The sequence below is a fragment of the Amphiura filiformis genome, chromosome 8, assembly GCF_039555335.1.
Source record: "Amphiura filiformis chromosome 8, Afil_fr2py, whole genome shotgun sequence".
In the NCBI taxonomy this organism is placed as follows: domain Eukaryota; kingdom Metazoa; phylum Echinodermata; class Ophiuroidea; order Amphilepidida; family Amphiuridae; genus Amphiura; species Amphiura filiformis.
Genome location: NC_092635.1, coordinates 53,961,128 through 53,974,186, shown reverse-complemented (window position 1 = coordinate 53,974,186; position 13,059 = coordinate 53,961,128). Strand labels below are relative to the sequence as shown.

The 13,059-nt window shown below is 37.8% G+C and overlaps 1 protein-coding gene across 1 annotated transcript in view; it reads left to right on the top strand.

Moving 5' to 3' along the window:
• LOC140159608 (uncharacterized) overlaps positions 1 to 13,059 on the top strand; it is a 77,220-nt gene that overhangs the window by 60,510 nt on the left and 3,651 nt on the right. The window contains exons 26-32 of the mRNA XM_072183103.1: positions 4,942 to 5,079; positions 6,203 to 6,355; positions 7,153 to 7,308; positions 7,882 to 8,031; positions 8,601 to 8,765; positions 11,506 to 11,661; positions 12,286 to 12,441. Of these exons, the coding sequence (XP_072039204.1) occupies positions 4,942 to 5,079; positions 6,203 to 6,355; positions 7,153 to 7,308; positions 7,882 to 8,031; positions 8,601 to 8,765; positions 11,506 to 11,661; positions 12,286 to 12,441 (1,074 nt within the window). The remainder of the gene's footprint in view (positions 1 to 4,941; positions 5,080 to 6,202; positions 6,356 to 7,152; positions 7,309 to 7,881; positions 8,032 to 8,600; positions 8,766 to 11,505; positions 11,662 to 12,285; positions 12,442 to 13,059) is intronic.

Sequence of the window (13,059 nt, the reverse complement as noted above, 5' to 3'; positions counted from 1 at the left end):
TTTGTGTCACATTATCTCCAATAACTAAGCAATTTAGAGATATGAAAGTTCATTTCAGTTGCATAAATCAATGTTACAATGGACTATGATGATTTTAAACTGGTTTCATTGTTGAAATCATAGTTTCACTGTGGTGGTACTTTGCTCTTCTTCAGATAAACAAGTGCGTACAGTGGTTTGATTTCAATTGTTCTCAGACTGTCAGAATGCACATTGCATATTTACACCATAGTTACACTGTGTATGTGATGATATATTGCTGTTTGCCAGCTAAAACAAGTGTCTACAGTACTTAAGTTAGACTTCTATTGTTCAGTTTGAGTTAAACTCTGCACCAAAGAACACACTTCATATGATGATTACCAAGAGCTAACACCACCTATGCATCAGTGTTTGTTGGAGAAATCCTTGTGCGCGAATTGACTTATAGCAGGATTACCATCTGCTCTTGCTGTCTAATTGATGTCAACATTGCTCCATTACTCCAAGATTGCTCCATCCATGGTTAATGGCACGTGCATACCCAGATGCAAATCACAGAGATTAAGTAGTTTGAAAAATATAAGAGTGCAGTTAAGCCAAGAAGTTCTTCACAATGAAATTCCCTTTAGTCTAGTATATTGAGGTATGTAATCAAGATACTTATTTGAGTTACATGTCAAAACTAACAGCTGTGGAATAAGTATCTGCCACGTCCTGGCTAAGTGAAACCAGATAAATGTATTAAGTGATAAAGTTGCCTCTGACTTGTTTAGCAGCTAGGTAGATAATAAATTAATTAATTCTGTACCTCTGAATGTTAAAACAGTGTTTTTCATAATTACTGTAATCTCTTTTTTCTTTGTTCACATGTGCTTCATTAGTTCAACTAGTAGGTGCAGCTGAAGTCAGATATGTTGTCTTGTTTGTAATTACACTGTCTGCTCATTAGTGACTATGATTATGTCATCACTGTGTCTGGGTTTTTTTCAGGTTCTTTCTTTTCTTTGCTAAGGTCTGCTTTGCTAAGGTCTGTTTTTGCCACATTCTTTTTTCCTCTTTCTGGCAACCATACAATGAGCCATCGCAGCCATATGCTTTGAGCCCTTGTGCCCATATTTAGTCACTAGGACCATTGTTTGGGGACAAATGTAACGTGACCAGCCTCCAGTCAAAGGTCATCCACTTCCGGTCAATAGCCAAAAATGTTATTTTCAACCAAAATACTAAATTTTACAGAGTTGGGACTTGCATACTTGAATTGATCTTCGCTGGTGCACAAAAGGTTATCTTCAATTTGGGATCTAAGGTCATTTAGGGGTCACTTTTGGTTATTTATGAAATACCTTTAGAATGGTGCTACTTCCGCCAATTACATAGTTTAACAATATCACTTGGTCACTAGGTCCATTCACTCAAAATGCTACTCCTTCCACAAATTCCTTAGCAGAGCGTTGGGACTTGCACACATGCATTGACGTTCACTGGTGCACAAAAGTTAATCTCCGATTTAGGATCAAAGGTCATTTAGCGGTCACTTTTGGTCATTTATGAAATATCTTCAAAATGCTACTACTTCGGCCAATTACAATGATGTCACTTTGTCAGTAGGAATAACGGCTGATGCACAAGTGCCACTTGACTAACTCAAAGTCAAGGATCATACAAATGTCACTGGCTAAGGGTCGTGCACTGTGTGTACATATAGTTTCTTCCGTCTTCTTCTGGCAATCGTTAAATGACCCATCAGTATTTGAGCCATTGTGCCTTTATTTGTTCACCGTGATCATTGGGTGGGGACAAATGACCAAAGGGGGTAATTATCAGCAATTAGGCTTGGTTTTGTAACCTTTTTCATAGCAAAATCCGACCAATACACATCAGGAAAATTCAATGATGCCACTGAATTCAAAGACCACAGAACCATCAGATTTCATATGCATCAAATTGTGCCCGTATTTGTTCACCAGGATCATTGGGTGGGGACAAATGACCAAAGGGGATAATTACCAGTATTTGGGCTTGGTCAGGAAAATGCAGGGTAAATGATGCCACTGAATACAAAGACCACAAAACCATCAGATTTCATATGCATCAAATTGTGCCCGTATTTGTTCACCAGGATCATTGGGTGTGGACAAATGACCAAAGGGGATAATTACCAGTAATTGGGCTTGGTCAGGAAAATGCAGGGTAAATGATGCCACTGAATACAAAGACCACAGAACCATCAGATTTCATATGCATCAAATTGTGCCCATATTTGTTCACCAGGATCATTGGGTGGGGACAAATGACCAAAGGGGATAATTACCAGTATTTGGGCTTGGTCAGGAAAATGCAGGGTAAATGATGCCACTGAATACAAAGACCACAGAACCATCAGATTTCATATGCATCAAATTGTGCCCATATTTGTTCACCAGGATCATTGGGTGGGGACAAATGACCAAAGGGGATAATTACCAGTATTTGGGCTTGGTCAGGAAAATGCAGGGTAAATGATGCCACTGAATACAAAGACCACAGAACCATCAGATTTCATATGCATCAAATTGTGCCCGTATTTGTTCACCAGGATCATTGGGTGGGGACAAATGACCAATGGGGGTAATTATCAGCAATTAGGCTTGGTTTTGTAACCTTTTTCATAGCAAAATCCGACTAATACACATCAGGAAAATTCAATGATGCCACTGAATTCAAAGACCACAGAACCATCAGATTTCATATGCATCAAATTGTGCCCGTATTTGTTCACCAGGATCATTGGGTGGGGACAAATGACCAAAGGGATAATTACCAGTATTTGGGCTTGGTCAGGAAAATGCAGGGTAAATGATGCCACTGAATACAAAGACCACAGAACCATCAGATTTCATATGCATCAAATTGTGCCCATATTTGTTCACCAGGATCATTGGGTGGGGACAAATGACCAAAGGGGATAATTACCAGTATTTGGGCTTGGTCAGGAAAATGCAGGGTAAATGATGCCACTGAATTCAAAGACCACAGAACCATCAGATTTCATATGCATCAAATTGTGCCCGTATTTGTTCACCAGGATCATTGGGTGGGGACAAATGACCAAAGGGGATAATTACCAGTATTTGGGCTTGGTCAGGAAAATGCAGGGTAAATGATGCCACTGAATACAAAGACCACAGAACCATCAGATTTCATATGCATCAAATTGTGCCCATATTTGTTCACCAGGATCATTGGGTGGGGACAAATGACCAAAGGGGATAATTACCAGTATTTGGGCTTGGTCAGGAAAATGCAGGGTAAATGATGCCACTGAATTCAAAGACCACAGAACCATCAGATTTCATATGCATCAAATTGTGCCCGTATTTGTTCACCAGGATCATTGGGTGGGGACAAATGACCAAAGGGATAATTACCAGTATTTGGGCTTGGTCAGGAAAATGCAGGGTAAATGATGCCACTGAATACAAAGACCACAGAACCATCAGATTTCATATGCATCAAATTGTGCCTGTATTTGTTCACCAGGATCATTGGGTGGGGACAAATGACCAAAGGGGATAATTACCAGTGTTTGGGCTTGGTCAGGAAAATGCAGGGTAAATGATGCCACTGAATTCAAAGACCACAGAACCATCAGATTTCATATGCATCAAATTATGCCTGTATTTGTTCACCAGGATCATTGGGTGTGGACAAATGACCAAAGGGGATAATTACCAGTATTTGGGCTTGGTCAGGAAAATGCAGGGTAAATGATGCCACTGAATAAAAAGACCACAGAACCATCAGATTTCATATGCATCAAATTGTGCCCGTATTTGTTCACCAGGATCATTGGGTGTGGACAAATGACCAAAGGGGATCAGTACCAGTATTTGGGCTTGGTCAGGAAAATGCAGGGTAAATGATGCCACTGAATACAAAGACCACAAAACCATCAGATTTCATATGCATCAAATTGTGCCCATATTTGTTCACCAGGATCATTAGGTGGGGACAAATGACCAAAGGGGTAATTACCAGTAATTGGGCTTGGTCAGGGTAAATGATGCCACTAATACAAAGACCAAAGAACCATCAGCTTAATTCATATGCATATAAGAGTATGCTATAAATCATCACTCATAGGATGGAATCAAAGGCCAAAAACTGCATTGGAAAACCCCAGTTTGGTTTTAGGCAAGGGCTTTTCACCAGAGAATCATAATTTGAATGAAGAAAGTCTGGGACATGACATGAATTTGTATTTGCTAAGACTTTGAGAAAGCTTTTGACATAGGATGCTGGAGGAAGCTATTAGACATTCAAACAATTGTGACCGTACACGACAAATGAGCCGTAAATTCCTCCCCCTGTGAATTTTGTTTTATTCTGTGTTTAGAAAATCTATATCATAAGCTTTAAAATGGTATATCATTTGACTTCAAACGACATCCAGAAGCGGGGTTATGGTTTGTTGAACTTTGCTCCTTCAACAAAATGGTAGCTTTTTTTGTTTCTACATGTGTCTCGTTTTCCACATTGCCATGTTGCTGGTGATAAATATCAAACAGTCATAATTGGCGGTCATTTCAAATCATCCCCAAGTCAATGAGATTCAGGATTCATTGTTAATTTTTGGTTATACATACCTAGAGAAAATACAATGCAAACAAAGACCGGAGCTATTAAAAATTCTATAGACATCTAAGGTAAAAGCTTATTATTCTCTTCAACAATAGATTATTGATTGGTTTAAAAAGTGTTTGACTATCAAAATGCGATACATGTTGCGTCAACTTGAGGTATCGATCAATACGACCTTCATGCACATTTTACACTGTAAATCAGAATACAATTTAGGACATTTACGGCTCATTCATGCTGTACGGTCACAATTATTATTGCTGCTGTCACAGTAGTAGGAAGAAGATGTTTTAACTCCTGTGCAAAATTTCAAGATATTAATTTGTTGCCTTTTTGCAGGTCCCAAAGCAGGCCTATGCCCAGCAATTGCTGCTGGCACAGTAGGTAGATGTGTTACCTTCTGTAGACAGGATTCACACTGTCAAGGTGCTGACAAGTGCTGTTCCAATGGATGTGGCAGTGAGTGTATGCAGCCAGGTGAGTACATACATCATGACTTCTCTCTAGTCCAAAGGGTTGCTAGTCCAAAAGGTTCCCTAGTCCAAAGGGTCGCTAGTCAGAAATCAAATTAACTTTGCTATTCTGAAGGTTCTATAGTCCGAATATAGACTTAAGGGTTAAGATTAGAGTTTAGAGTTAGAGTTAGCGAGCCTTATGCTATATTCAGACTAGAGAACCTTATTTATTATTCAGACTAGCGAACCCTTGGACTAGAGAGTTGTCGCCTACATTCATATCATATTTAAAGTTTCAAAGAAGATCATTATGGAACTTAAGTAATCTTTACATTACAATCAGTCTTCGAAGTGATTTTTTTATCTTGGGCTGCACTTTTGCACCAGATTTTTAAAATTTGTGCAATTTCATCTGACGCAGAGCAACTTGAAGTGCAGTCTCAGACAATCAACACATAAAGTCAGGTATTTCAATTTTGCACCACACTTTTAAAGGTTTCTTGAACCATTTGCTTGTTATTTGACTTTTTGTGTATATTTTTGTAAGCGCCATGGTACCTTGGTGAATGGTGCCATAAATGCCTGTAAATGTAAATGTTCATATTCAAGAATGGGAATCAGCTTTTGAATATATAAAAATAACTGAAGGGCAACCATAGGTCAGGATCCGCTAAATTTTTAGAAGAAAATAGAAGAAGAAATAAAGCAATAATTCCCCTTTGTGTCTTCCTTTTAGCACCAAAAAAACAGGTTTTTGGCCCAAATAGGGTAAAATTGAACAATTTTGGTCCATAAAATGGCAAAACACACAAAATTGGGCTTAAATAGTGTGATTTTTTTTGTACACGCAAAAGAAGTCCCAGTAAAATCAGAACCAATTATGTTCGTCCCCTGACCCCCCTAAATTTTATTGCTTCCAACACCACTGAGGGCTATCAAAAATTACCACCAGGCTACTCATCGGACAATCCTCATGTCTTTCTTTTATATGAAGACTGTTTAAATGCTTATTCAATGTATTATGTATAAATTGCCTAAAAGTGAATAAATAAGTCCTAAAAAACCAAGGAAAACAGCAGTATGGTACAAAAATGTACTTTTTGTGTAATTATATTTAATGTAACCTTGCCTTGTTTGAATATCAGTTGCTTGTCCAGAAGTGTGTCAGCAAGACTACAGTCCAGTTTGTGGTACAGATGGACAGACCTATGGCAACAAATGTCAACTAGAAGTTGAAGCTTGCAGTAACAACAGGCAACTTACCATTGATTATGCAGGAGAATGTGCTATAAGCAGAGGTATGAATTCGAATTTCAGGCATGAGAATTTGCAGTCAAAACACTGGACCAGACTTTTGTGATGTCAAAATTCTCACAATTTTATTTATTTTCAATCCATTTTCAGGCTTTTTGTTCAATTTTATGCACTTTTCCAGATTTTTAAAAATTTCCAGGTTTGTACCCATTTCCAGACATAAATGTGTATGCTCATGCCTGTAATTTGACTGGATTTGATGATAAACGAATGTTATGATGCACTTGAAAAAGGGAAAACATTCAAAACAATCTTGGTGATGATATATTGTATCAGTGTATTATATACAACAATGAACGAAACCCTAAGCTTAAATCGAGCTTTAATTGCCTGCAGTTCTTAGGATTCATTTTTCAAAAATGTTCTTATGTTAATGGAACTCCAGGATAATAACACCCTCTCATTCCCAGGGAATGGGGCTACATTACCCATTTACACCAATGAACTAGTTTGTGATTTGTGAAAGCCAAACTTGTGATTAAAATTCAATTCAATTGAATTCAATTTAATTGTTTTCTTCTCACATAACAAGATATAATATACAGATTCAAGCAAATACATGTAAAATTACATGAGATGTGGATGCCATCGAAGATGTTAGGCATGTGGCTGATCACACCCAAAGTTACACACAAATATTATAACAATAGAAAACATAGATGCCAAAAACAATGCTATTTATAATTTTGGATCTGATTGCTAATTTTTGTTGCATTATTTAGCAACAAAGTATAATTTACGCATCATATGATAGTAATAGGATTAAGTTTATTTTCCACAGAATTGTGTTCTCAAGCAGAAGTATGTACAAGTAAATATGAACCAGTATGTGGTAATGATGGTAAGACCTACCCCAACAGATGTGAACTAGGCAGAGAAGCTTGTACTAATAAACCTACCTTAAGAGGACTCTATTACGGAAGATGTGAACCAACATGTAAGTCTGACAGAATTCTTGTCTGTATTAGTAAGACATTTATAATTTATCAAAATTTCGGTGGTTTATTAAAGCTATGTATATTTAACAGTATAAATGATAGTAGTGTAACATGAGTCATACTATGTTGGGGCACCAACCATGATTGGGGGCAAGCCTTTTTTTGGCAATTTTTAAATTTTCAAATCGATTGTGGAGCATGTGCCCTCCATGACACTACGCCACTGACAAACAGGGAAAATGAAACATTTTATACTAGCACACATAGTATGTCAATTTCAGTTTTGCATACATATATTATGCGTACATACAGACCATTGTGATCAGAGGTCACAGAAGCTCATTCATATTACTAAGGGGGAAATTAAGTCAAACTACAATTAAGTGCAAAGGTGTAGCACATTTCAAAATTGATGCGTTTGGTATACAACATTGAATAAGGGGAACAGTGAGGGTCAATGAATTGTGGAAGTGGTCCAGCAATTTTGCACTTGATTGTTATCATTCATACATATTTTCACACAAACTTGCATGAACATGTGAATATTTGAGTCATTTATTCCTTTGCTTCAGATGAATGTCCAGAAGTTTGCAGTGCAGAATACGACCCAGTTTGTGGCTCAGATGGCAAGACCTACTCCAACAGATGTAAACTATTACTTGAAGCCTGTGCTAATAATGATGCACAATTGAGAGTTGCTTATGATGGCGACTGTTTGAGTGGTAAGTCACAAATAGAAAGATGGGTTCATGAGATTATATTATTGCTATCAAAGTCTCTTGTATTATGATCATCTTGGAAAAGGTCCTGTTATTCTCAAATCAAGGCACCAATGTTACTGCACTTATAGAATGTGTAGTATGGTGTGACTCATCTCATGTTGAGAGCAACTCCATCTTGGATTTTGCAGTGGCAGATTTGCATTGCACATATTGGCTAAATCCTGTGGGGCATATACACATGTGTAGAAGGGTGATTTAATTGTCTATATGCTGGCAACGCAACAGTGTAAATGCAGCGATTCAAATCTGTCGCTGTAAAATGTAACATGGCATTATTCTCAACTTCAGATGAAACAGACTATTATAAAGTATTGCACTGATATTACTACTGAATGATGAATACAATGCAATGACATCAAAAAACCTACAAAGTTAAGTACAATTAATTCTGTACACTGTATTTTCTCACAGTTAAAGGCTAACAATGCCAGATGAAACTAGAAGATTAAGATCACAAATAGATCTAAGACCCAACATATCTAATTGGTGTTATTTGTGTCCCATTATAGTGTATTGTCGTGATGTACAAGTATGTACTCAAATATATGAGCCAGTATGTGGCACAGATGGTGTAACCTACTCCAGTAGATGTGTTTTAGGACGTGAAGCTTGTACTGTAAATGAAAACCTGAGAGCAGCGTATGCTGGTGAATGTGTTGTAGTAGCACCTACCGGTAAGCTTTTGAAAAATATTTGCATGTTCAGTAATTGTTAATTAATATTGGTGAGGCTACTATGGAGTTGAATGTCTTCACACCATCAAATAAAATGTTGAGAGGAAAGGCAATCCAAGGCAATGTTACAAGTGCACCTAGGCAATTATATGCTTTGAATGGCCTGAAAGCAGACAGAAATCCAGTGCACCAGGACCAAGTGCACCAGGACCAAGTCATTGGGCACCAATAGTCATTTGACTTGGTGCATTCTGGTATTGTGCTATTCCAGTTGAATTCATACACCAAGTGTAGATTTCAGTGGAGTCACCCATTCAGTCAACTCCATTTGTAAGGCATACCCCATGTGTGGAAGATTAAGGTCATGTCTTCCATAGAAAGTTTATCGATTTCAACTGGAATATCCCATTAGGCTATTCCATTTAAAATCCACACTCCGCCTGTGGACGATTTTGGGAATAGCTTCCACAGGGGAGTGTGAATTTCAAATAGAATGAACACATCAACAGTTCCATTTGAAACACACCCTCCATTTCAAACACACCTTTTATCACAGGGTGTATTAAATTCAAATGGAGCTGACAAATGTGGTCATTCCGTTTGAAATTCATATTCCCCATGCGGAAGATTTTTCTGAACTTTCCACATGGAGAGTTGATGGAATGGAATAGCCTATTCTGAGGAGTTGTCTTCTGTAATAAAAAAACATTAATGATGATGACCACCATCATCATCATCACCATGATGATGATGATAATGGCAAATTTTAGAAATGGATATCGGATACATGGTGCGCAACAACCAATCAACATACAGTACATATTAGTATGTAATTACCCCCAGATGAAATGAGGCACATTTTACTCAAAAGTTTTGCTGGCATATCTGTCAGGAGTATCTCCATTTATTTGTAAACCAGAATTGGATTTAACTTCAGCTTATCCAATAAAATACGGACCCAAAGGGTACCGTTATAATACATCAAACTTGGCTTAACTTTTCAAGAGAAAATTTCTCCAGAGAAGTTTACATACATTTATTGAGTCAATCCTTTAATATAAATTCCTTAGAAAAGTGCATATACATTAATCCTACTTTCCTGAAGCCGGAAACATTCAGGAATCTGGATATTTGACATATTTCGTTCAACTTCTCATGCACTATTTCTCAAATTTATTCGTTACGAATTATTACCATTTGTAAACACTTATACAATTACCTATGGTGATCCAATTATTTTCATATAATTCGATTCAAGATTAAATTTGTGGCCCTGTCCCTTTTTTACCGCCACAATTTTTGACCTGGATAGTCTTTACTGTTCCCATCTTTATACACACACAGTGTTGGCTCACCCGTAAGATACAGGACCCTCCCGGGAATTTCCCGAGCCAATTCCTAAATTACTCACCCGTAAGATACGGGGCCCTCCCGGTAATTTCCCAAGCTCATGCCTACACTACATTAATTCCTTGTACATGTAAGATGCATAAATGAAATGCAATGAAGAATGAATGAATGAATGAATGAATGAATGAATGAATGAAAATGAATGAATTTAATACGGGGCCAACTTCTCATAGAGAAGTTAACCCAAGTTAATTCCTTGTACAATACATTTTAAATGCATGAAAGAAATGAATGAATGAAAATGAATTAATGAATATGGGGCCCTCCATGGTATTACCCCAAGCCCTTTTGCACACACGCAAGTGTGGCCCCACTTCTTGTCTCGCAAAGAAGTTAACCCAAATTCCTCATAAGCTACGGGGCCCCCCAGGGAATTTCCTCAGCCCCTTTGCACACATGCAAGTGTGGCCCAACTTCGCAACTTTTCGCAAAAGTTAACCCAAATTAATTCCTCATAAGATACGGGGCCCTCCGGGAAATTTCCCTGGCCCACACACAAGTGTGGCCCAACTCCTCTTCTTGCAGAGAAGTTAACCCAAATTAATTTCATGTAAGGTACGGGGCCCTCCAGGGTCCTCTCAAGCCCTTTCCACACTCGCCAAGTGTGGCCCAACTTTTTAAAGAAGTTAACAGCAATATATTAACCGCAAGCTACAGAACCCTTTTTAAATGGATTTCCTGAACACCTAGATCTGTATACCCAAATGTGGCCTAACCTCTCCAAGAGAAGTCAAAATGTGCACTTATTGAATCCTCTCCCTTGGTCAGCTTAACCGCCCTCTTCCTGGTAATTTGCCCATGCCCAGAAGCTACCATTAAAACGCAGACTGCAATACCCTTTATGTCTATGTACCTCTATACCCCGTACGATATGGATGCCTTCCCAGCCAACTAATGCTCCCAAGTGACTGTCCACAAAGGTATTGAATACTGGGATATGACCTAAATTTTTGGGTGTGGTGGGTGGGAAAATTTTCTTCACATTGGAGATCCAACCTTCTCCTTCCATGACAGATAAAAATGTGCCTAATCCCTGAACCACTGGCAGTGTCAGAAGGTTATTAACCACTTCCCATTGGCTACTTCAAACAATAGACCTTAAACCTCATTGGTCCTTAAATAAAGCCATTACTAGGCAACCAATCAATAAATCAATCATATTGATTTGTCCAAGCACAAGCTATGGACCAGGGTTAGACTCTTTCACAGGAGGTAAATTTGTTTATTGTATAGATACAATAAACTTTATTATCTAAGGACAGGAATAATGGAATTGAACACTTTGATATGGTTTAATCTTACAACACATCTTTGATATATTTTTACATAGAACCACCATGTCCAGATGTGTGCCCACAAGACTACAGTCCAGTTTGTGGTACAGATGGACAGACCTATGGCAATCAATGTCAACTTCAACTTGAAGCCTGTAATACGAATAGGCAACTGAGTGTAGACCATGCAGGAGAGTGTGGTTTCAGCAGAGGTATGCAATCTAAATTAACCAGCTCTGATGATAAACCATAGCTGTATGTACACTACAAAAGGGGAACATTTTTATACACATTACTGTATCAATGTGTACATAGCAATTAATCCTAGTGTTCAAAGTGGTTTTTGCTTAACGGAAAGGAAAGAAGGAACAAAAAAAGAGAGAAGATGAACAAAGCAGTTTTTTGTTACTGTCTGAATTCGAACCCCAGACCCATCGTGTGCTAAGCACTACATCCCTGCCCAGTACCCATGGGTTTTTCGCTGGCATGGCCAACAAAACTAAGCATCATCGCATCACGAGGCATGCATGCATGCTGGACTGCTGGTGGTTTTACTTTGTACGATTTTGTAAAATTTTACAGGATTAAGGTTAACAAAAAATAGTTTGATGCATGATGCAGTGCTTCTTTGAATGAAGAGAATGAGGCTAAAGTCTGTTACCACCACAGAAACAGTGAGCTAGATCACACTGGAGATTGCAGTTCTTCTAAGATGGTAAAAGATACATTTTTGATTCAAGCAGTTGAATCTGATTGCTCATTGTTACTGCTCTAATTTGTAAAGTATATATGCCTATATCATAAGATAATAATAAGATTTGTTTTACTTTTCCCAGAATGGTGTTCTCAAGCACAAGTATGTACAGCTAAATATGAACCAGTATGTGGTAATGATGGCAAGACCTACTCCAACAGATGTGAACTAGGCAGAGAAGCTTGTACTAATAAACCTGACTTAAGAGGACTCTACTATGGAAGATGTGAACCAGCATGTAAGTTTCATTGAAATATACCATATATAGTAGGAGGTGTACATGATTTTATGCTTTTGTTGCATTAGAGCTAATAATGTTGATATAAAAGTTTCAGTTTCAGTTTTATTTCATCCATTCAATTATACATGTAAACATAATACAGAATAATAATTTCTTTGACAGAGTAGACTCTATCAAAGAAATAATAATTTCTTTGACAGAGCTAATAATGTTGATATAAAAGGTGTGAACAAGTGAGTTGCTAAACACTTTAAAGGGAAAGAAAGAACAGTTTACCAACCAAAAGACAACAAATAAACACAAATCCCGACCGGCACACAACCCAGCTTGAAAAAAAAAAAAGCAAGGGAATGTGCCAGCATTTTCAACTTTTCTTTCTTTCTTATTAATTATATTCAGTTTCCTCTTGTAGCAAGCAATCGTTCCCCATTGTGTTTATTTATTCTTGTGCATGATGCGTGTCCCCATTACCTTCTTTACAAACACTTTGCAGGCAAAAACAATCATAGTGTTGGTCATTTGTGAAGTTGTACCCAATTAAGAAAGAACTTTTATGCATGCTGCCCTACTGAAAAAAATTTGTTTATTTTTATATGGTGCACCTTTGTAATATGG